Source organism: Mirounga leonina, unplaced genomic scaffold (genome assembly GCF_011800145.1).
Source record: "Mirounga leonina isolate KUSES-001 unplaced genomic scaffold, KU_Mleo_1.0 Mir_366, whole genome shotgun sequence".
NCBI classification, from domain to species: Eukaryota; Metazoa; Chordata; class Mammalia; order Carnivora; family Phocidae; genus Mirounga; species Mirounga leonina.
The window spans coordinates 13,407,445-13,433,368 of record NW_023270709.1 but is presented as its reverse complement, the minus strand read 5'-3'; the positions used below and the strand labels follow the sequence as shown (position 1 = coordinate 13,433,368).

General features: G+C 40.8%; 1 protein-coding gene and 1 pseudogene across 1 annotated transcript; one reads left to right on the top strand and one right to left on the bottom strand.

Moving 5' to 3' along the window:
- Positions 1-1,278: 1,278 nt before the first annotated feature.
- On the bottom strand, positions 1,279-25,562 carry SMIM13 (small integral membrane protein 13). Its single transcript, XM_034985671.1, has 2 exons — positions 25,409-25,562; positions 1,279-2,020 (listed from the first exon to the last, which is right to left on the bottom strand). Exons 1-2 carry the CDS (start codon positions 25,482-25,484, stop codon positions 1,833-1,835), a joined length of 264 nt encoding a protein of 87 aa, XP_034841562.1. The 5' UTR covers positions 25,485-25,562; the 3' UTR covers positions 1,279-1,832.
- Positions 11,448-11,717, top strand: LOC117997408 (annotated as a pseudogene).
- Positions 25,563-25,924: the final 362 nt, after the last annotated feature.

Below are 25,924 nucleotides of genomic sequence, written 5' to 3'. Positions count from 1 at the left end.
TTTTATCCTCGGTACCTAGGACCTCTGAGGTCTTGTCACTGAATTGTCTGGGAAGAAGTACTTTCTCCACAGCACATGCCTTGAGCGTGAAGCCCTCCCATACAAAGGGAGAGAGACTAATCCTGCTCTTCTGAAGTAGAACTTCTAAGGCTAAGTCACTACTCTAAAATCTTGAATATGTTGCAAAAAAAAAAAAAATGTATCTCATAGAGGATAACTTTTATTTTTTTTTTAAAGATTTTATTTTTTTATTTGTCAGAGAGAGAGACAGAGCACAAGCAGGGAGAACGGCAGAGGGAGAAGCAGGCTCCCCGCTGAGCAGGGAGCCCGATGTGGGACTTGATCCCAGGACCCTGGGATCATGACCTGAGCCGAAGGCAGCCGCTTAACCGACTGAGCCACCCAGGCATCCCGAGGATAACTATTTTAACAGCATTATAAGAGACAGGATTAAGTACCCCCAATAAATAATTTCTAGCTTACAAGGGAAAATAAATTTACAAGCTATTTTTTATCTAAGATACCATCAATTGTAAGATGCACCATATATATAACTAAGAAAAAACACGGGCATTAAACTGACACAATGCTTTCATACCACGTAGGATGTTTATATTTATTGAAACGGTTTTTAGAGTGAAGCAGATGTTTAACACATCAATCTTGTGCATACCCAAAAGAAAATATATGAAGTTAACTGGTTAGGTTATAACTATCACCTCATATTCTGAGTCCAGCTCTTCTGAATCACTTCTCAAATCACAGCCATGGATGTCTGCTTTCGTCCACGTAAGAGCACCCGTGGGGTGATCAAACGCACTGGGGATACGGTGTCTCTTGAAAGAGTGCTCCACCACCATCTTCTGCTTAATGTCAGCTGAAAGTTCTGAGCAAAACGAGGTCTGCCCCCTTAGAGATAACCCTGCTCGGCGCATGAACCGGTCACACCAGCCTCTGGTTGCTTTGAATTTTGTTTCGTCTATCCCCAGGGTTTTGGCGATTTCTCCTGCCTTCGATCGCATTGCTTGGCGCGTGACGGGCAATGCTTTCGCATGCATCTCGCTAACAAAACGTAGTACGGCTTCATCCACCTGTGGGTATCTTCCTTTCTTAGGCCCTGTAAAGCACTTTGTTGTTGCTTTACAAGAAAATATGGAATGGCGGTCACTCCTCCAGCGCCGGATATTTGCTTCACTAATCCTGAACGTTCGCCCCGCTGCCCTATTTCCATGCTTTTCTGCGTACACAATCACTTTTCGTTTCAATGCTGAATCATAGTGCAATCTTTTTGAAGACATCTTTAAATGCCAATTACACCTGACACATTTGGTACCAACAATACAGTGACGATGCTGTGACAAGCCGTTAATAAGTTCCCACCCACGCAGGCTGCGATAATTACGTCACGACCTCTCCTGGTTCACAGTAATCATGAGACACATCCCAATTTTGGACCAGGTAAAATGTGAAAACAAAAACAAAAATACAATATACATTACAGAATTAATAAAATACGGTTTTCTCAAGCCTGTCATGTTTACCAGATTCACACCAGTGCAAGAAAATAAGCCCGGGAGCCAGAGAGTTAAGTATGTAAGTAGAAAGCTAGTGAAGCAAAAGATTATCTTTAAGATGAAATCTGCAATGGTCTGGTTTGGTTTTAATTCCCTTTATTTTCATATGGCTTACATATAAATCTTTTTCTTTTAATTGGACTTAACATCCAAATAAAAATGTTCTTCGATCTTTTACCAAACTGCAAAGCCAGGTCATTAAAGACAGAGGCTCCCCACTGCCTTTCGTCATTCACTAGTATGGGACTAGGGCTAGGGTCAGTGGCCTTCATCAGCGGGTGCCCTCCTTTGCCGAGCAGATCTGATCCTGTACGAAGATGATGAAGTGTCTTCTTCGGTCTCAGAGCCTGACGGCTCATGATCTCCCTCCTGAGATCCTGTGTCTCCCACCAGTTCCCGCAGAAACTTGAATTTCGATAAAAAAAGGTGCCATACAAAATACCAACCTAAAAAGGGAGAAACATGAGGAAAAACTATTACACACAATATTATCAATGGAGGACATGCTAGTTAATTGTGTATGTGTTGGGGGAATATTACAAAACAGTATGTATAGTATCAATATATATGTGATTACCAATATATATTTATATAACAAACACTTACTAATCATTTACTATGGACAGGCACAAGAATAAACTCTGACATTATACAAGGAAGGCAGTAAGTTTCTGCCTTCATGGAATTTAGAATCCAAGCATGGTCTATCTACATTAAAATTATGATGACATTATGATATCTAAGTCAAAGTGTTTATTATATTAAAATCAAATTTCTGAGAGAACTTCACTAGGGAAAAAAGAAGATACTTTGCATGTCCTTGGGACAGTCATGTCTCAATGCTAATACTTACTAAAAGCAAGTCTGCTCTGATTGCAATGTGAAACCATTAAATGGCAGGGGTCAACTGCACTTCACTGAGAACTTCTGTCAGAGTGAAGCTATTCATAGTTTCTAGAAATAATACATTTTTAAAGAAAATTAATACATTTTCTTTAATTACATGATGAAAGAACAAAGCCAGACCACTACTATCTGAAGTTCAAGATTTTTAAAAATTCTGTATATTTTCATGTCAAAGTCATTAAAAAGTCTGAACTCTCCTTAAGAATAAAAATTACTAACCATGTTTTGTTTTTGCAAGGAGTTTGAAGTTCACTACATTTTAGACGCCCACGAATAAGGATCAATAAAATGAGTACACAGGATAAAACCTCTGAACCCATGACTAGTTGCTCTGAAATGTTAAGCGCATTTTAAAACAAACAAAAGTAACCACTGTAACAAAGTTTTCCAGGCTAGTGTGCTTTACTGATGCCTTCTGCTCTAAACTCTCTAGTTTAGTAGAAAAGCAATGTACCATAGCATGTTCTGATGAGTAGCAGTTTATGAAGACAAAATCCAAGCAGCTTTTCTACCCCAGCACTACACCCAATCAACATGAATGACCACTTAAGGAAGTTTCTAATTCTACTTGTTTCTTTCTTGCAGTCTCTGAAGCAAAAAAAAAACAAAAGAAAAAAGACCAACATAAGCTCCTTGGTATTAAAAGACTAACTTCAGGGGTTTAACCCTATTTCTCAAGGGTTTTCTTTCCCTGAAGCTTGAGCGCTGAATGCTAACTGAACCAAGCCGCAAATGTACTGCGGTCAACCAAAAGTGTGAGTAATGCACTTAACTTCATAAAATAGTATTTTCATAATATTCCAAATTAGCACGCTCCCATCTTCACCCACAATTCTCTGTAAAAGTGGGCACACCAAATTAGCAGAAAAAACTCTGGAGGAGTCAGGAGCCCCAGTTCTGAGAGAAGAGTCAGAAACTACTGTGGGAACTAAATGAGAAGGGCTCTACAGGGCCGGGAAACCATCAACATGATCAAAGCCCAGAACACTTGCATCAAACCCAAAAGAAACCCCATATCCATCAGCAGTTACTCCCCATTTCCTCCTCCCCCACCCCTGGCAACCAGTAATCAACCTTTCTGTCTCTACGGATTTGTCCATTCTGAGCATTTCATATCAATGGAATCACAATATGTAGTCTTGGGTCTGGCTTCTTCCACTGACCTATACTTTCAAGGTTCATCATCCATGTTGTTACAGGTATCACTTCATTCCCTTTTTATCACAGAATAATATTCCATTGCACGAATACATCACATCCGGTTTAACCATTCAACAATGGCCATTCGGGTAGCTTCTACTTTGGGGTTGGTATAAAACAGTTTCTGCTTTTGGGCTGCAGTGACCATTTGTGTACAAGTTTTTGTAGAGACCTACTTTCATTTCTCTTGGGTATACATCTAGGCGTAAACTGCTGGATGAGGTGGTAACTTTGTGCTTAACCATTTGTGAAACTGCTGAACGGTTTTCCAGAGCAGCTGCGCCACTTCACACCCCCACATGTGGAGCTGCACGAGCCTCCAAATTCTCTACATCCTCACCAAGACCTTTCACTGTCCGCCTTTCCCATGACAGTCATCCTAGTGGGTGTAGCACTGTGGCTTTTATGTGCATTTCCCTCGTGACTAAAGATGTCGAGCATCTTTTCACATGTTTATTGGCCACTTATATATCGCCTTTGGAGAAATATCTATTCCATTCCTTTGCCCATTTTTTAAATCACATTGTCTTTTTAATGAGTTGTAAAAGTTCTTTATATATTCTTGATACTAGACCTTTATTAGATATGATTTCCAAATATTTCCTTCCACTCTGGGTTGTTTTTTCACTGTCTGATAATGTTATTTGAAGTACAAATGTTTTTAATTATGATGAAGCCTAATTTATCATTTTTTTTCTGTAATGAAATCCAACTTACCGATTTTTTCTTTGGTTGCTTGTACTTTGGGTGTCGTATCGTATCTAGGGAACCACTGAATAACCCAAGGTCATGAAGATTTACACCTATGTATTCCTCTAAGGGTTTTAGTTGTAGCTCTTACATTTAGGTCTGATCTATTTTAGTTAATTTTGGTCTGAGAGAGAGATTCAAATTCATTCTGCATGTGGATATCAAGTTGTTCTAAAACCATTTGTTGAAAAGGCTTCTCTTTTCCCCATTAAGTTGTCTTGACACCTTTGTCAAAAATCAAATGACCTGGGCGCCTGGGTGGCTCAGTCAGTTAAGCAACTGCCTTTGCTCAGGTCATGATCCTGAAGCCCCAGGATCAAGTCCCACATCTGTCTCCCTGCTCAGTAGGGAGTCTGCTTCTCCCTTTGCCCTTCACCCTGCTCATGCTCTCTCTCGTTCGCTTGCTCTCTCTTTAAACCTTTAAAAATCTTTAAGAAAAATAAAAATAAAAACAAAAACAGTTTAAAAAAATAATAAAAGGACCATAAATTGATCTATACTATCTCTATGCCCGTACCACACCATTTTGATTACAGTAGCTTTGTATTTAAGTTTTGAAATTGAGGGGCGCCTGAGTGGCTCAGTTGGTTAACTGCCTCCGGCGCAGGTCATGATCTCAGGGTCCTGGGATGGATTCCCGAGTCAGGATCCCTCCTCAGCGGGGAGTCTGCTTCTCCTTCTCCCTCTGCCCACCCCCCACTCCTGTTCTCTCTTGCGCTCTCTCTCAAATAAAATCTTTTTAAAAAGTTTTAAAACTGAGAGTTAAAGTCTACTATCTTTGTTCTTTTCAAGATCATTTTGACTGTTCTGAGTCCCTTGCATTTCCATGTAAATTTTATAATTACGCTGTTGATTTCTGCAAATAAGGCAGTGAGAATTTTGATAGGGATTATGCCGAATCTGCCGATTAATGTGGGGACCCTGCACAGTTTTTTTTAATACCTCCCTGTACTTACAAGATTTTTCCACAATAGACAAACATGACTTTGATAAATAAAAAAATCAGGAAAAACAAGTCAGAAACTAATAAGTAAATCATGAATACTCTATAAACTTATGTTTTAAATATGCCAATGCCACTAATTGGCCTAAACTATTAAAGCCAGCTGATTTCAACAAATACTAAAGAAAACCGTTAACTCTTAGGTTAGTTTTGACTATCAAAGTCTTGACCTCATAAAGAACAAAGACTCCAACAGTGGCTACAAGGTGTAAAATGACCATAAAGAAAAGTAGGGGAGGGCGCCTGGGTGGCTCAGTTGGTTAAGCGACTGCCTTCGGCTCAGGTCATGATCCTGGAGTCCCGGGATCGAGTCCCGCATTGGGCTCCCTGCTCGGCAGGGAGTCTGCTTCGTCCTCTGACCCTATCCCCTCTCATGTGTTCTCTCTCTCTCATTCTCTCTCTCTCAAGTAAATAAAATCTTAAAAAAAAAAAAAAAAAGAAAGAAAGAAAAGTAGGGGAGTACTCTTCTGACTAAAAAGAGACTATGGTGAAGGGCTGGCATGCTGGAGTCCCACCATAAAATACTAGAGGGCCCCTGCAGTGATGGTTAAGACTGTCTCCTAGCACAGAAATCTACACAGTAAGGAACTAAGGACAGCTGTGGCAGTCAGTTTGGGAAGGCACAAAAGCATTCAGCTAGATCACAAACTCTTTCTCAACTTTAATGAAACGAACCACCGCCCCTAATTTTTTTAATCACTGCCAACAACCTATGCAAGGGATTCAATCTCAAATCAAAGAATTCAGAATGTGGTTGCCAATGAGGTGCTGAGTTCAGAGCAGTAAGTTATGGCTACTACTACCTCCATACACACAGCTAAACCACCCCGTTCCACACCTCTCCTTTGTATCCCCCAATCTGGGATAAGAAAACTTGAGAAGCGTGCTCATTTTCCCTATTTGGTCGGGGTGTTCAGATACGCAAGGGTCGGGAGTGGAAGGGGAGCGTGTGGTCAGTGACACTGCTTCCCACAAAACATCGTCAAGTAGAGAAGTCCCCTGACTGAGATACAGAGTTCGTCCGCTGGGCAGCCAAAAACGAAAGGATAAACGTTCACCGGGCCGGTGTTTTACGGACTAGTGTAACAACAGGGTGGGAACGCAAAGCTAAAAGATAAATAGCGTTGATAAGAACTGCAGAGGTATTTGCTAAACTGAGGGAAGTTCAACAAGCTGTTGTCCAAGTAAAATGACTCAAGTTCTAACAGCTATAATTTTTCAGAGACAGATGGCAGAAGGAAGTGGGGGAAGGGAGTTTCCATATCACAGTACCTACGATTAGTAAGATCTCATGCTTCTACAGAGTATTATTAGTCTGAACAAAGGAGGATCCTAAAAACTTCAAGCAGTTTGATTAAAAAAAAAATTATACACACGATCATTTATTTTAGGGAAAAAAACCATTATTAAAACCCCAATGGGTATATACCAAGGAAAGCATGACACAGCAAAGAAGAAACTAAGAGAGGAACTACTACAGTGCCACATAAAGCTGCTAATAAGACAGTTACTATGTTAATTACACATTTTTTAAGTCTGGGACAGGTACTGCAAGGAAATGCTTTGCACATATCATTTAATGGCCGAACTGTCACTCAATTTAACTAAACTGTCCATTCACATACTTCTGGAAGTTGATTAATGGGGGCCCTGCTCTATTCATCTATAGTATTTTATTTTATTTTTTATTTTTTATTTTTTTTTTAAGATTTTATTTATTTATTTGACAGAAAGAGGTAGAGGCACAGTGAGAGAGGGAACACAAGCAGGGGGAGTAGGAAAGAGAGAAGCAGGCTTCCCACCGAGCAGGGAGCCCGATGCGGGGCTCGATCCCAGGACCCTGAGATCATACCGGAGCTGAAGGCAGTCGCTTAACCAACTGAGCCACCCAGGCGCCCCTATAGTATTTTAGTTATACTGGTCTTATGATTAAAAACAATGTAGAAAGTCATATACATAGTTCATCTCCTCTTCTTTTAATAAAGCAGCTTTTAGGTCAAGTAACAGAAACCTTGACTTATCTTCACCAAAAAGTGGGAATTTATTGTTAGCTTACAGGAGAGTAAGCTTACAGAATGCAAGGGAAGAAGTAGGTTGCTGGGACAGAACTAGAAGGCTCTTGGGAATGGATGTCATTCTCACAGCATTATTTGTTTCTCTCTACACACTTGCTTCACTTTCTTCTCAGCTTCCCTTGCACATAGCTGCTTCTTCCCTCTTCTATGGAAGACTTCTTGGTTATAACCTCAAAAAACAAAACAAAACAAAACAAAACAAAAAACCCACCCTGGATTTCCATCCCAACTTGGGTCTAGTGTCAGCCCCAGACCAGGGTCAGTGCGCATTACCTGCATCAGGTATGGCCAGCATGGCTGTAGGGCTACCCCGGAGAGCTAGAGGGTGATCTTAGAGATTGCAGGGGAGTGGACAGGATAGCCTAGAAAAAGAATCCAGGAAAGCTGTCTCCTCTACTTTTTTTAGCAACAGAGTCCTGGAGGATGGTCTCCACTAATGAGTCACTCAGAAACAAAACATCCCTGAGCTAGGCAGGCAATTCTTTTGTTGGATAAAGTCTAACCAAAATCTTCAATCTTCTTGCCTTGATTCCTTCAAAACCACAACACAGTGTAACCTTTAATGAATGTCCACACTGCAAGAGGTCCTCAACCTCTTGAACTCAGGAACTACTTATGGTGGGGGTGAGGTGAGATCAGATGAGGCTGGGAGTCATATTCTCCCTTTTAAGGGAAAAGAACACAAGTAAGTATAAGGCCAGTTCAAAAGCATTTATTATCCAATGGAATGACCCTAAAGGTATATGATTACCACATTACAGCCATTCACAACAAAATCACTCCAACTGGCTACTCATCATACTCTGCTAGGAAGCTTTGAGAAATACAACTCTTGACTTCCCATATGACTAGACCAGCTCAGTTTGGACTCTGGGACCTACTGACTAACTTCTACCAGGTATGTGTATGTATCTTTGTGGGGCAGTGGGATGAGAGGAAGAATTATCACTAAAAAAGCTACCTTTTACTGAAAAGGACTTACCCTGTACCCTGCATGCCTACAGCCAACAAGAACTCTCATGGAAGCAGAGCTCATACAATTCCTCCACTGACAACAAATGTGAAGACACCAGAAACTACTTACCTAACCTTGCTCTATGGGATGTGTGTCTCCTACCTTGTTCTGGGATTTAGTAAGAGAGAAATGGGAAAGAGGAAGGGAGAGAAGTGGGGGGAGGAGAACTGTCCACAACTGCATGTATACAGAATCAGAAATTTACACCGATTGCTGAAACGAGTACTGTAGTTTTTCATAGTTTAAAAGGCAAGTGTGTGCCTTGCTCCAGTCTCACACAGGTAATTACACACTGTATGTCAGAAAAACTGGTGGGGAACAGTGGGTGTATATTCTGGGATAAGCAAAGGAGCACTCACCTGTGTGTGCCAATAACTAAGCATTAGTTCAAAGGATGAATTTCATGAAACACACTGTACATTGTTTTTCTCTGCAAGATAAACGTGCTGGCAGCAGAAGGGTGGTGATAGCAGATGAACCTGAGAGATGAATCAACACCATCAACACACCACAAACCCAAGGGACAGTTGTAATTATAGAGCTCTCAGTTTACAAAGTGCTTTTCTATTCAACAGCTCCTGTAATCCTCCCAATTGTCCTCTGAATTAATGAGACTAGGAATCATTATCCCCAATTTCTAGATAACAAAATAAAGGCTCAAAGTGACTCAACCATTGAAGAAGGCCAGCTAGGCAAGAGAGCAACGATTTTTAAAAGTGTATCAGATTTCTCAGATTTTCGAGGTGAAAGTATGGCTAAAACCCACAACACTAATTGGAGAATGAGAATTTAACTTCACTACCCAAGATCTTTTCAGGTCAAAAACCCAGCTACAGTATAATCACAAATGTTTGTCTCTGTGGAATCATTCCAACGGAGTTACATAATCCCACCTTCATGATGGCATCTAAGTGGTTAACTAATTGGCTCAATACCAATCTCAAGCTGTATAAAGCTCTTTTCCATTTTCAATCCTCTTACTGATTTTTATTTTTCTCTGAAGGTAGCTAAGGCTCACTTCTAAGATAATATATCCAAGGCCACAGACAAGACTAAGTAAAAATAGAGCCATGCTCTTCCCCTTCTTGCCACAATATTCCCTCTACGGCACACCCCTTTTGTAATGACACACTGGGTAACACTAGATGATAAGCCCCTGGAGATACCATTACTGAATCAACACCATGTTGAACCATAATAGCTCCACATCCAAAACTCTTTTATCCAACAAACAGGACATGTTTTAAGTTGCCTTTTTAAAACCTCTCCTCTTACCTTTTCTATGTTCTTCTCTCTTTGGTGACAACACGCCCATAGATCCAAATATTACCTCTATGACAAATGATAAGCACATTTTCCCCCCATACTTCCCACCTTTCTTGACTCTCCGCTTAGTTCGCTTGACAGCACCTTTAAAAAATATATACATTCCACAGCTCCTCCTTCTGATTTTCTTATTTCTGTGATGGGTATTATATCCTCTCCCCAGGTCTCTGGTGAGAAATAGTTCCTTTTCAGCACATGGCCCCTCCTCTACTTTACCTCAGTGCTATACAGATTCTACCTCGGTAAACCCTCTCCCATCTGTTTGCTTCTCTCCATTCTCAGTGTCATTCTCGAGCCTGTATCAAATCCTTATTATCTGCCAACTGGATTATCAGCATAATGGCTGACAGCTCACAAGCAGCCACACTGCTTGGCCATGAATCCTAACTCAACAACTTACCTGCAACTTGAGCCAGTTAACCTCTATGTGCCTCAGTTTCCTCTTGCATTAAATGGAGATAATAGTACCCATTCTCAAAGGGTGACACAGGTAATAAAAGGAATACACATAACATGCTAAAGAATGAGTGGCACATAATAAACACATATCAAACGTTACCCATTGTCACTGTCTCCTAGGTTCCAGTCCCTTCTTCTTTCGGGCAAATGCTACAGACAAAAGGCTACTACCACTGTTACTAAGAATTTTAAGCATCACCAATACATAATTTTTACACCTTTCTACTACACTATCTCTTGAGTATAATGCTGTCTTGAGTGACTGCTTTAGCACTTCATGCTCACTTCCATCTTTCATTGCATTAATAACTAATTGTCTCTCATTCCCTCTAAGACACCAGTTTCTGAAGACAAGGAAATGTATGGTTTACCAATGTCTTTGACTTCATTCCCTATGTCTTGAACAGTACCTGGCACAGAGCAGACCCTCAAATCAACCAATCCTCATGCTCAGCCCCTCAACATGCAGACAAAACTACCCATGAATTTAAAGGTATAATGACTTTCACCAATTAACCCATTTCGTAGCCCTGAAGATGCCTGCTACATAATGTAGTTATAAATGGAGAACTGCTTTAAGACACTGAACAACCTTATCAACCAAGGTGACCTGACACATAAGAGTACGCTCTATTCAGTAACTATAGAAGAATCATTCTTCTCAAGTGTACAGAACATTCACCAAAATACACCATCAATCAGTCTTATTAACTTCAAGGGTAAGCCCTCTTAAATTCTACTATACAAAATATATTTTCTGACCATAACAAAATTAAACTAGAAACTGATGACAAAATGGTAATTGGGGGAAAAATTCAAATATTCAAAGTTTAAACAACATACTCCTAAATAATCCACTCCAAAGAGAAATCACAAGTGAAACTAAAAAATAGTTTGAACTGAATTACTTTTTTTAATTTAAATTAAAGTTAATCAAGATATAGTGTAGTAGTATTGATTTCAGGAACAGAATTTAGCGATTCATCACTTACATATACGTGTAACACCCAGTGCTCATCACAAGTATCCTCGTTAATGCCCATCACCTACTTATCCCATTCCCCCCACCCACCCATCCACACCTCCCCCTGAATAATTTTTTTAAATCAAAAGCAATACCCAGGACTTCTGGCGTAGCCATGGTACCTAACGCTACCACTAACCCCTCATAGCTGCTGCCTCTAGAGCTTGTGGACAAATGTTTAGGATCAATAATTCACATTATGATGAAGAGTGATAAAGAAATTGTTGGCACACTTTCGGGATTTGATGACTTTGTCCGTATGGTACTGGAGGATGTCAATGAGTTTGAAATCACACCAGAAGAAAGAAGGATCACTAAATTTGATCAAATTTTGCTAAATGGAAATAATATAACAATGCTGGTTCCTGGAGGTCCTGAAGTATGAATGGATTTCCTTGACTTACTCTGTTTTGTCCTATAATAGCAAAATAGAAAAAAATTTTTTAACCTTTTAATGTTTGGATTCTGTAAAGCTAAGTTTCCCGTTAAAGGGGAAATACTTTGAAGATGCACTGTAAATGCTCATTTTTTAACTTAATCATTATTATCTTGGAAAAAGAACAGTTTGTTCTTCGAAGACTAAAATAAAAATGTTTTCAGTTAAAAAACAAAAAAGAAAAGAAATACCCACAAAGAAATTTATTAACTTTTTTTTTTTAAAAAAAGGAAGGCCCAAAATCAAGTCTAAGCTTCCACCATGAGAAACTAGAAGTACAAATTAAACTCAAAATAAGTAGAAGAAAATAAAGATAAAAGCATAAAGCAATGAAATAGAATATGGATGAATAATAAAGGGGAAAAAAAACCACAATGAAACCAAAGTTGATTCTTCAAAATGATCAATATAATGTATAAACCTCCTGCCAAACTGATCATGTGAAAAAAAAAAAAGAGACACAAATAAGGAATGAAAGAGAAGACATCACCATAGATCCTACAGATATTAAAAGGATAATGAGAATATTATAAACTTTATTCTGGTAAATTACACAATTCAGAGTGCTTAAAAAGCACAAAATATGAAAGCTCACAAAAGAAGAAATAGATAACTAAAATAGCCCAACATGTAGTAAAGAAACTGAATTTGTAGTTAAAACCTTCTCCAAAAGAAAAGTCCTGGCCCAGATTAATTCTACCACACATTTAAGAAAAAGTATATGAACTGTGGCAGACACAGCTTAGTAACCTCAATGTGTCAGGCCATGTGTAAGTAACTCTTGTGTGACCTGTCCCCTTGAGGGTGTATGGAACCTGTGATCCACTTCCAACCAATAGAATTCAGCAAGGGTGATGGGACAGGTTATATGATAAAGGTAAAAAGGATTTTGCAGATACAGTTAAGGAATCCATCAGTTGATTCTGAGTTACTGAAAAGGGAAATTACCATAGGTGGACCCAACTCAATTAAGTGTAAATCATTAAAAGAGAGACTGAGACAGTCCTTGGTATCACAGAGATTCTCCTGCTGACTTAAAGCAGCAAGCCACTGTTAAGTCCTACAGTCAGTCACAAGGAACTGAACTCCACCAGCCGTCCTAAGAGGTGGGCTAACACCCTGAATGCACTGTGAGATGGAGAATAGAGGACCCAGCTAAAGCCATACCCAGACTCCTAACCTGCAGAAACCGTGAGCTAATAATTATATGTTGTCGGAAGTTGTTAAGTTTGTGGTAATTTGTTATGCAGCAATAGAAAACTAATATCGTAATTCTAAGCAAACTCTTCAAAGAAATAAAAAAGGAACAGTCCCAACTCACTTTTGATGAGGTCTTGCATGACCCTTATGACAAAACCAGATAAAAGCATTTAAGAAAGCTACTAATATTCCTCATGAATGTAAATGGAAAAACCTCAAATATTTAGTAAATCAAACCCTGCAATACATAAAAAACGATAACCCATCAACATATAAAAAGGGCATATCTGAGGAATGTGGGGTTGTTTTAACATTCAAAACTCAATGTAATACACCATATAAAGAGACTTAAAAACGCCATGACCATCTCAATGCAGAAAAAGCATCTGAAAAGAAATCCAACATCCATTGCTGATTTTTAAAAATATTTCATAGTAGGAATAGAAGGAACTTTTCTTTTCTAGCCTGATAAAGAATATCTACAAACTCAGCTAACATTAAACTGAACAGTGAAAGACTGTGTTTCTCAAAGATCAAGGAGAAAGATCTGCTCTCACCCCCTTCTTTCAATGCTACACTGGAGGTACAATGAGGCAAAAACTTAAAAGACACATCCTGGAAGGAATAGGTAAAACAATCATTGGCAGTTAGTATGAACCTCTGGGTAGAAAATTCTATGGAATTTACAAAAAAATAAAGGTAGTAAGTGAATTTTGCAGTTCTGTAGAATACACTGCCAATATACAAAAATCATCTGAATTTCTATATATCTGCAGCAAACATTAAATGAGTACCACGCACAATAGCATCAAAACTATGAAACCTTTACAGTTAAATTTGACAAAATTAGTGCGAGAACTGTATTACATACTGAAATACATAAAATGTTGCTGAGAGAAATTAAAGCCCCCCCCCCAAAAAAAGAATAAAGAGATACAATATGGTCATGGATTGTTAACATTAAGATGTCTATTCTCTCCAAATTCAATAGATCTATTTTAACAAGCTGATTCTGAAGCTTATAAAGAAATGCAAAGGATCTAAAATAGTAAACATTTTGAAAAGAGTAACACTGCATAACCTACACAATTGGTGTCAATGGAACAGAATAGTCCAGAAATAAACATATATATATATATATCATATGATACATATCATATATATATCTCATATATATATATCTCATATATATGAGATCAATTGATTTTTCTTTTTTTTTTTTTTTTAAGATTTTATTTATTTATTTGAGAGAGAGAGAATGAGAGACAGAGAGCATGAGGGGGAGGAGGGTCAGAGGGAGAAGCAGACTCCCTGCCGAGCAGGGAGCCCGATGCGAGACTCAATCCTGGGACTCCAGGATCATGACCTGAGCCGAAGGCAGTCGCTTAACCAACTGAGCCACCCAGGCGCCTGAGATCAATTGATTTTCAACAATTGCCTTCAATAAATGATGCTAAAACCACCCTTATGTAAAAAAGAACCCTGGATCCTTAACTTAAACCAAACACAAAAAATTACTTCAAAGAAAGTATTTATAAAACATGTATCTGATAAGAGACTGTACCCAAAATACATTAGAATTGTTACAACTTGATAATAAAAAGACAATGAAATTTCTTAAGTGGACAAAAAATTTAAACAGACGCTTGACAACATGGCTGTTGGCAATGGAAAACACATTTGGCAATTTCTTATAAAGCTACCCAAGAGAAATGAGAACCTATATCCCCACCAAGACTTGTAAATGAATGCTAATAATAGTAGTAATACTTGTAATAGCCCGGGCTCCCTGCTCAGCCAGGAGACTGCTTCTCCCTCTCCCACTCCCCCTGCTTGTGTTCCCTCTCTCGCTGTGTCTCTGTCAAATAAATAAAATCTTAAAAAAGGGGCGGGGGGGCGCCTGGGTGGCTCAGTCGTTAAGCCTTCAGCTCAGGTCATGCTCCCAGGGTCCTGGGATCAAGCCCCTCATTGGGCTCCCTGCTCCACGGGAAACCTGCTTCTCCCTCTCCCACTCCCCCTGTTTGTGTTCCCTCTCTCGCTGTGTATCTCTCTGTCAAATAAATAAAAGCTTTAAAAAAAAAAAATACTTGTAACAGCCAAAAACTGGAAACTCTAATAGTTATCAATAAGCAACTGGATTAACAAGCTGTGGTATATCCATCCAGTGGAATATTATCCATCAATTAAAAAAATGAATCACTGATATATACAACAACACAGATGGATTTCAAAAGCATTATGCTAAGTGAAAGAAGTCAAACACAAAAGATTTGCTACATGATTCCACTTACATTAAATTCTAGAAAAGGTAAAATTATGGTTATGGGAAGCAGTGCAATTGTTGCAAGGGCTTGAGGACTTACTACAAAAGGCCATGAGAATCTTCTGGAGTGATCAAAATGTTCTGTACCTTGATTGTGGTGGTGGTCACACCACTACACACATTTGCTAAAACTCATCAAATTTTGTACTTTCTCTTCACACTTTTCTGTGATCATTTTGAAATGTATGTTATCCATGTTAAACTAAGGACAGTTTATAAACTATTTCTAAGACCAGGTTGAATCTTCGAAAAACTATTTTCCACACATCAGTTAATTCCTATTTCTTCACTTGTACCTCAATGTGAGCTAGATAAGCAGAAATGTATTGATCTTCAGTATTCCCAGATTGTTATTTGCATTTGTTTGATGGCTAAAATTAAGAGGTTGCACGCACTGTTCAAGACATACAGCTAGTAAGTGGCAGTGCTGGTCGTCTTTAAAGCTAGATCCGCCAGAGTCCTTGTGTGGCACAGTAGGAACCCAGGACTGGGCACTAGACAAGGCCTGCAAATTTCAGTCTATCCATGGTCTGTTAAGCCAGGTTGAACTAGGGAGCACAACCAAGCCAACCCCTGGAGAAGGGAGAATCTGCACACCAAGACAACTATTTCTCTCTCATGCAGGCCCACAGTGATACTCTCCTATGACCTAAAAACTTCAATCTCAAATACTCTTTAGATACAGGGGCAGGTAGAGCCGACAGAAGTGGCATCACTGTTGTTGGATCAGGCTACAATCAGACCAACACCACTCCTAGCCCCTACACACCAACCCTTAATACTAACCTACCTGGTTTCCTTGCTTCTAGCTTCCCACTGCTCACACTGTATCTAGGACAGCCTACAAAATGCTAAGTTCCTGCTAAAAACTCTTAGACAGCTCCACTACTGCCTATCAGAAAGCATAAATTCTGCAGGAGATGCCTATAAAATGCCACAATCTGGGTGCTTCCTGCCTCCATCTATAACCTCAGCCAATTCTTCAAGGACTGAATCATTCATTTGAATATTCATGGAGCACCTACTATGTTCCAAATACCATCCTTAGTGGGACATATTTGCCCCCCAAGGAAGAACTCTAGGCAAAAATAAAGCATTGTAAGGGAAAAGGGAGCAGGTGTGTAGGAGACTCATGTCTTATGGAGAGGTCAGTGAATCCTCAATGACAACTGGAATGACAGTGACTAAGTTGCCATTTACTGAGATGGAGAAGGCCCCAAGATCAAGAATGTGGCTTTAGGTATGCTTATTATATTCATTCTTCAAGAGTGTTTATGACCCCATCTCCAGGCCCTCTCCCTCCCTGGAGGTCAGGGGGTGTAGCTGAAACTTCCCATTCTCTAATCCCGGTTAGTCTTTTTAGTGACTAGCTTTTGCCCTCAAATCACCTAGGGGCCCCACCCTGAGCAGAAATTCAGGCATGGTCCAAAAAGGCTTGCTATGAATAAAAGAAGATGCTATCACTCAATAAATTCTACGGGTTTGGAAAACTTTTTGCCAGAAACCTGGGACAAAGACCAAATATAGTATTATCCCACTGAGATGAACTCAGTACTGGATGATTGCTCCTGGAGCCATGGGCAAAGAAAGTTTGTTTCTGTTTGAAAGAAAGGTAATTATATCATAAAGGCCATATACAAAAAGTCCACAGTGAGTATCATTCTCAATGGGGAAAAACAGAACTTCTCCCCTAAGGTCAGCAACACAACAAGGATGTCCACTCTCACCACTGCTGTTCAACATAGTACTAGAAGTCCTAGCCTAAGCAATCAGACAACAAAAAGAAATAAAAGGCATCCGAATCAGCAAAGAAGTCAAAGTCACTCTTCACAGATAACATGATACTCTATGGGGAAAACCCAAATTACTAGAACTCATACAGGAATTCAGAAAGTGGCAGGATACAAAATTAAGGAGTCGATCCCATTTACAATTGCACCCAAAACCATAAGATATCTAGGAATAAGCCTAACCAAAGAGGCAAATGATCTGTACTCAGAAAACTATAGAACACTCATGAAAGAAACTGAGGAAGACACAAAGAAATGGAAAAACATTTCATGTTCATGGATTGGAAAAACAAATATTGTTAAAATGTCTATGCTACCCAGAGCAATCTACACATCCAATGCAATCCCCATCAAAATACCCAACAACTTTTTTCAGAGCTGGAACAAATAATCCTAAAATTTGTATGGAACCAGAAAAGACCCCGCATAGCCAGAGGAATGTTGAAAAAGAAAAGCAAAGCCGGCGGCGTCACAATTCCGGACTTCCAGCTCTATTACAAAGCTGTCATCATCAAGACAGCATGGTACTGGCACAAAAACAGACACATAGATCAATGGAACAGAATAGAGAGCCCAGAAATGGACCCTCAACTCTATGGTCAACTCAAGGAGTTGTTTTAGGTGAAGATTCTGAGCTCTATGAAACAAGAAAAAGGAGTAGAGTCATGTATGTGAAAGTGGAGCTTGGAAGCATAGGTTTTACTAAAGTTACCTTGTATGAGTGTCTTCCGTATTGGAGTATAAGGTCCTCAAGAACATGGATTATGCTTTGTTAATTTTTGGATACCCATGAGCACTGCCACAGCACCTGAACATGAGAGTTTGTTCAGTGTATTTTGAGTAATATAAGAGTTATCCATCTTGAGACAACCTTGGTTTGTACCACACTTAAGACTCATTTGTAATTTGTAATGAATTGAATAATTTGTATTCAGGAATCTTTCTTCATTCTTCAAATATGAGGGCCTACTATATGTCAGGCACTACTCTAAAATCCAAGGATAGAGCAGTGAACTAGCCAAACAAGGTCCCTGTCTTCATGGAGCTTATACTCTAATGGGGGGAAAAAAACACATAAAATAGCTCATTTCAGAAAGGCCTAAGTGCTCAGAAAACCAAGGGTCAGTGAGATAAAGAGTAACTGGATGAGTTACCCTAGGTGCACAGGGCAGTTGATGTGAAACCTGACTGAAGAAGAACTAGTCATGTGAACAGCCAGAGGAAGACTGAGGGCAAAGGCCCTGGGGAGAGTACAAGGTTGGCCTGCTGGTGGAACGATGAGAGTAGTGGGGAGGAAAATGGAGAGATGAGTGGAGATGCAGGAGGGGCTATATCACTCAGATCCCACTGTATTTCAAGGGAAATGGGAAGCCACCGGAGGATGGGTTTTAAGCAAGAAGTGACATTTTTTTTTTTTTAAAGATTTTATTTATTTATTTGAGAGAGAGAGAATGAGAGAGAGCACATGAGAGGGGGAAGGTCAGAGGGAGAAGCAGACTCCCTGCCGAGCAGGGAGCCCGATGCGGGACTCAATCCAGGGACTCCAGGATCATGACCTGAGCCGAAGGCAGTCGCTTAACCAACTGAGCCACCCAGGCGCCCCAGGAAGTGACATTTTTAAAAGAGTGGTAAATGATCTAGCAGTACAAAGGAAACAAAAATCTGGATGGCAGGAAAAAGGGATAGCAACTGGAGCCAAAATTCAATCTAGAACTATGGAAAAGATCCAGACTTGGGGCGGGAAGAAGGAAGGACTGAGGAAGGAAGAAAAAAGGATGGGATGAAAGTCTATTTACAAAACTGTCATGCAGGCAGCCAAGCTTATAACACCCAAGCAGAAAATGAGAGGATTCTCCTCTGAAAAGATGGAATGCCCAGAGCAGAGATCTCCAGATACTAACCATTGGGGTTTCTCCCAGGGAAGTGGCCAACTTGTTGCCCAGAACTGACACTGAGAATTTATTACCATCTTTTACTTCCTCACCCTTAAATATGAATACAGAACCGAGCACTGGCCATTCGTAAAAATCTTCAATCACAGAGTCCAAAGCAAACCATAAAAAAATACATGGAAGAAACAAAGGCAACTGCGCAGGGAGAAGAAAAACACCTTACTAAAAACTACAGCTGACCCTTATTAAACAACACAGGTTTGAACTGTGTGGGTCCATTTATAGACAGAATTTTTAAATAAATATAGTACAGTACTATAAATATATTTTCTCTTATGACTTTCTTAATAACATTCTTTTCCACTTTATTGCAAGAATACAGTGTATGCCAATATACAAGGTATGTGTTAACTATGTTCTCAATAAGGCTTCCAGTCAACAGGAGACTATTAGTAGTTAAGTTTTAAGGAGTCAAAAGTTACCCACAGATTTTCAATTGTGCAGGGGTTGGCGTCCCAACCCCCATGTTGTTGAAGGGTCAACTGTATAACTAATATGCTTATAGAGATAACATATTACATAATGTAAAACAGATGCTGGCAAAGCAATTAGAAAACAAGAAAGTTCTGAAATTAAAAACATAAGAGAAGATAAAACCCAAAACATATTCCAGAAGGAAGAGGAGAAATGACAGAGAATAGGAGATAAACAGGTAATACCAGGAAAATCAGCCCATGAGATCCAACATGCAACTAACAGTTTTTTTTAATTGAAAGGGCCCAGGAAAACAGAAGGAAGAGAAATATACCAAGGCATACCATTAAGACATTTCAGAATAACAATAATAGAAAAAACTACAAGAAAGCATCTAGAAAGAGAAATCAAGTTACTTATAAGGACAAAGAAACAGAAGGCATTAGATTTCTTAAAATCAGGCCTAGGAAGCCAGACTTCAGTGAAGTTATCATTTTTAAATTCTGGATGAAAATTACCTATCACTTGAACAAATTATCAATCAAGTATAAGGGTAGATTTTTCTAGAAACTCTGACATCAATAAAAGACATTTTGACAAGGCGCCTGGGTAGCTCAGTTGGTTAAGCGACTGCCTTCAGCTCAGGTCATGATCCTGGAGTCCCTGGATCGAGTCCCGCATCGGGCTCCCTGCTCGGCAGGGAGTCTGCTTCTGCCTCTCACCCTCCCCCCTCTCATGTGCTTGCTCTCTCTCATTCTCTCTCTCTCAAATAAATAAAATCTTTAAAAAAAAAAAAAAAGACATTTTGACATCAGTGAAAGACATTTTCAGGCAGGCATTAGCTCAAAAAATTATCTTTCATGCATTCTCCCTCAGAAAGCTACCAGAAAATGTGCTCCTGCAATACAAGATTATAAACTGAGCAAGATGATGACATGAGATCCAGAAACAGGGTCTACAGCAGAGAAAAGTGAACGGCAGGCCAAGCAGGAAGGAGAGCTCTGGGATTGGGTGGGGAAGTGGGGCCAGGGGATAATAACGGGCACATACAAAAAAGTAATACTAGGTAAATTAAAAAGGCAACTGTTAACTTAAAGAGAAATGAAGAACCACGTAAGAAAGTAAGTGTAGTCATGTTACACTATTTGACCAGCAGGGACTATTTACACAGTTAAAATATTAAATCCCGGGGCGCCTGGTGGTAACAGTCAGTTAAGCGGTCCAACTCGCAATTTCAGCTCAGGTCATGATCTGAGGGTTATGAGATGGAGCCTCAGATGGGCTCCGCGCTGAGCGTGGAACCTGCTTAAGATTCTCTCTTTCCCTCTGCCGGCGGCCGCCCCCCCCACCCCCATTAAAAAAAAAAAGTAAAATATAAATCTTGACTCTCAAATGAATCAAAAGTTGTCATTACTAATGACATGCAAGTAAAGAACTGGGGACTCCACCATGGTTAACAAATAATGTCTAAAGTTGCAAAACCAAGAACTAGCTATGAATAAATTATTTACGAATATGGAAGTAAATAACTAGGGGAAACAGTGGAGCCAAGGGCTGAAGGGAACTACTTTATGCCTTTAGTACTATCAACTTTTGAAACTTTCTTTTGTTAAAAACATTTGAGAAAACACGGTCTTAATACAAGAGTGGATTATAAATGATGTGGTTTTGGAATACAGGTGAGGTTCAGCGGGGTGAGGGCCGGAGCCGCCAGCCAAGAAAGAATTCTTGAGACGTCATTGGTGCAAAAAGGTGGTTTTATTAAGGCCCAGGGACAGGGCCTGAGGACAGAAAGAGCTGCACTGGGGTAATCTATAGGGTTGGGGGAGGTAAGGAAAAAGGGAGGTTTTCAAAGAACTTTCATATGCTAAAGAGGACCTACAGGATACCAAAGGCCTTGCCACTGTCAAGCTTGTTTTCCCCTCTAGCAAGGTATTAACATTAAGATCATTGGGAGCTTCCTGAAAGAATGTCACACTTATCCCACCCAGGAGTTGGGGGGGAGCGGGGAGGATGCAGGGTGTCAGCTTATGCTTTATCTTCAGCTAGCCTTCTGCTCCTTCATCATAAAGAAAAGAGGGGGGTCAGCACTGGATATTGTATATAATTACTAAATCACCAAATCCTAAACCTGAAGCTAATATTACACTGCATCTTTACTAACTGGAATTTAAATAAAAACTTGGAAGAAAAAAATAAATAAATGTTATTTAATTGGAAAAAAAAGAAAAGAGGGGGTCAAAAGATACTAGTTAAGAAACCAATGCAAGCCAAATATGAGGACAGTGGTGGTGATCACAGACGTAGAGAACGTATTTCAGATTTCTTAAAAGACATAAAACTGAAGTCACTTCCAGATAGAGCTGGTATTTGTAAGGGAAGAGGGATGGGACAAAAGGAAAGGACAAAACCAAAGATGACACCCACATCCTTGGCTGCTGGTAACATCTGAGACAGGAAGGGGGCAGGGGGGAAAACAGGTCACAGAAATCAAGAGTTCTGTTTTAGGTATATTAAGTTTGAGATGCTCTTTAGATCTCCAAGTGGGGCTATCAAGAAAAAATGGTTGATTCATGAGCCTGGAGTGCAGGAGAAAAGTTGAGAGCCAGAGATGTCAATTTGAGTCATTAGTTACAGTTAATATTTAAATCCCTATGGCTGGGGCGCCTGGGTGGCTCAGTTGGTTAAGCGACTGCCTTCGGCTCAGGTCATGATCCTGGAGTCCCGGGATCGAGTCCCGCATCGGGCTCTCTGCTCGGCAGGGAGTCTGCTTCTCCCTCTGACCCTCCCCCCTCTCATGTGCTCTCTCTCTCTCATTCTCTCTGTCTCAAATAAATAAATAAAATCTTAAAAAAAAAAAAAAAAAGGAAAAAAAAATAATAAATAAATCCCTATGGCTGGATAAGATACCATGCAAAGAGAACAGAAGGAAAGGGAATAGAAATATACATTTGTACTATAATATGTCATAGAAATACAGAACATAACTGTATCTCATGGAGTAAGGACAAGTACTAGTCCATAAAATTTTTATTTCAGAGACAGAAAGAGGACAGATAGATGTATAAATAAACTGATGTATGTAATTTATATACTTTGAATGTACTGGGAATAATGTAAAATGTATTTCCTATCAAAGACTGTGATCCAAAAACATTTAATAGGAAACTCTAGTGGGGGGTGCCTGGGTGGCTCAGTCGGTTAAGGGTCTGACTCTTGGTTTTGACTCAGGTCATCATCACAGGGTCATGGGATCCAGCCTCATGTCGGGCTCCATGCTCAGTGGAGTCTGCTTCTCTCCCTCTCCATCTGCCCCTCCCCTCACACTTTCTCCCTCTCTCCCTCTGTCTCAAATAAGTAAATAATTTTTTTTTTAAGATTTTATTTATTTATTCATGAGAGACAGAGAGAGAGAGAGAAAGAGAAGCCCAGGGAGAAGCAGGCTTCCCGCTGAGCAGGGAGCCCGATGCAGGACTCGATCCCAGGACCCTGGGATCATGACCTGAGCTGAAGGCAGACGCTTAACCATCTGAGCCACCCAGGTGCCCCGTAAATAAATTTTTTTTAAATAAATAAATAAATTCTAAGGGATGAGAAGCCAGGAAAAGATAAACAATTAGGCACTATGGTAGGAAGGACACTGAAAATACAGTGTACAAAAGCTAAGAGAAATACTTCATAAGAGGAATGCTTACCTGTATAGAATGAGTATGAGAGGTTAAACACAATTAAGACTAAGTGACCATGGACTTGGAAATATGGAGGCCATTTGTTACTGACCTTGACAAGGGCCACCTCAGTGAATGGTTAAAGCGGAAAACACTGTAGCATGGATGAGAGGCAAGAAAGTACACACAACCAATACACACAAGAGAAAGAAAATCTCCCGAAGAACCTGAAATTTCAAAGTCGGCATTCACTGTGTTAAAGAGCCAGTCAGTTCTACAATAAAGCAGGTGATGAGTTTCTCAGGGCAGACTCATGTCACAGGTTTCTAATCTCCAATTTGACTGTATTTGGATAGGTCCTTTAAGAGTTAATTCAGGTTGTAAGAATTCATAAGGGTGAGGCCCTAATCCAGTATGACTGGCACTCTTGTTAGAAAAGATTAGCACACATAGAGGAAGACCAGATGAGGACCCAGGGAGAGGACAGCCATCTTCAAGGCCAGGAGAGGGACTTCAGAAGAAATCAACCTTGCTGACACCTTGCTCTTAGACTTCTAGCCTCCAGAACTGTGGAGACATACATTTCTGTTGTTTAATGTCTGTGGTATTTTGTTACAGCATCCTTGCAAACTAATACAATCCCCGAGATTCTCCAGTCTCAAGTCTAGCTGGATCCTTCCCTTCTCTCCCCAAGCCTCAGGCCCACCCTACTCAAAACATGAAACTATTCCATCATTAGCTCTCCCAACAAAACAGTGCTTGAATTACTTTCTTCATAAAGCTATTAGTTCTGGACCATTCCAGTCAAAATAAGATGTTCTTTTACTTACCATACCTCACCTCTCATGCCAAAATATTTTCTGAAACCAAAGGCAAGACATTTTTAGAAAAAACGAGTAAAATCAAAGTTAACTAGCTATTGGGAGATGAGAGAACAAGTAAGATGTAAGTAGCAATGGGGAATTTTGATGCCCCAAAGGCAAGTCTGGCAAATATTCTATGCAAGGTTTTGTAGGGTCTACGTGCCACACACATCCCCACCTCCAAGCAGCTCGCATCTTGGGATTAGAAAGAAAGCATATGCTTTCCTCCTTCCTCGCACGCAAACAAATCACACAGATCTGGTTTTCCTTACTTCCAGAATCTAATGTATCTACAATTAGCCCCAAATCCTGCCATCACAAGCAGGAAATGGAGAAAGGCTTTTCAATTGTTTTGTTACCAGAAAAGAAAGGCTGTTAACTCTGGTTCCCTCCTATGGCAAGAAAATTAAAAATATACATACAAGTATGTAAATACAAATACATACAATAAAATACAAATGTAAATACAAATACATACATTTGCAAAAGTGCACACCATCTTCTCCAAACACAGCTGATACTGAGCAGTAAGTACATTAACCATGAAATGAATAAGACCTATAGCATTTATTTTTATTTCTGACAAATTACTGCATCGACCTGAACCATCCTTCAATAGATTGGAATTATGAAAAATGAAACTCACTGACACCTGGTTCTCAATACCCACATTTTCACAATCGCTCAGCCACTTTGCTAAGGGACCTGTGGTTATCAGTTACTGTATATAAAGAGATCAAGAAGATCTCAAATTGGGCTACTATTACCCTGAGAAGAAAGTTTTACATCCTCCCATCCCGAGAAAGAAAAAACATCACGGCAAACAAAACAGCACCATTATTACAAAACTGAAAGTTAGGTTACCTGACCCTGGAAGTTTAATATAGCCGGTGTTTTTTAAGTTCTGCCTAGCCTCAACATTTCTGTCTGGAATTCAGTTTAAGCCTGAACTCGAAGTAAACAATTTCCTGAGTGCTTCATACCCAACTCTGTCCCTACTCCTGATTAAATGAAGGTAGGGAAACCTCTCGTTATCATTAGGGTCAGAACCTCTGAAAAAGGAAAAGGAGTAACCAATCACTTCACCTTCGAATACAGGCCAAGGTTAAAAATCTGGGCAGAGAGTGGTTAAGAATGGCAATCAAGGGCAGACGGTGCGCGTGAAGCAGTATCTGGTTTACCCCTGAGTCAGGATGCCCAGCCCTGGATCCTGCTCCTTCCCTCTCCAGGATGCCGGCGGGCCTCTCCTGGGGCAGGGGCACGTCTCCCCTGACTCGGTCCTTAGAGCTAGGTGGACAGCAGATGATTTTAAGACACTTGTCCATCCACAACATTAAAAAAAAAACAACACAGACAAAACAAGTGAGCACCCCGAGTCGCGCCGCGTGTACTCCCGTGTGGAACTGCCCCGCGGCGGATGCCCCACTCACCGCACACCATCAGCAGCAGCACGATCAGCAGCGTGGCCACGAACACCAGCAGGGTCAGCCCGACGTTGTGCCACATCTTGGGGGGAGGACGGCGGTCGGCGCCTGGCTGCGGAGCGGCGGGCGCGGGCGGGCCGGTGGCGCGTGCTGCGCTTCAGCGGCGGGCGCCGGGGCGACAGGAGCGGCGGGCGCCCCTCGGCAGCGCCCCCCGGGGGCGGAGCGGGGCGGTGCGGGGGCGTGCACCGCGGCCGGCCCGCCCGGCGGACCCTCCTTTGCTCCCCGGCCCGCGGAGCGCGCGGCAAGGCGCGACGCAGGGCGCCCCTACCCCCTCATCGCTCCGGGGAGCCGGGGACGCGGCGCCCTGAGACCCCGGCGACAGCCGGATGTGCTTCCATGGCGGACGCCGCGCGCCCGTGGACAGGAGAGAGGACGAGCACAGGGACGCGCGGCGGCCACACGGCCCTCGTCGCCGTCCGCCCGGGGGGATGGGGGTGGGATGTCCGGGGGAGGGTCCCTCGG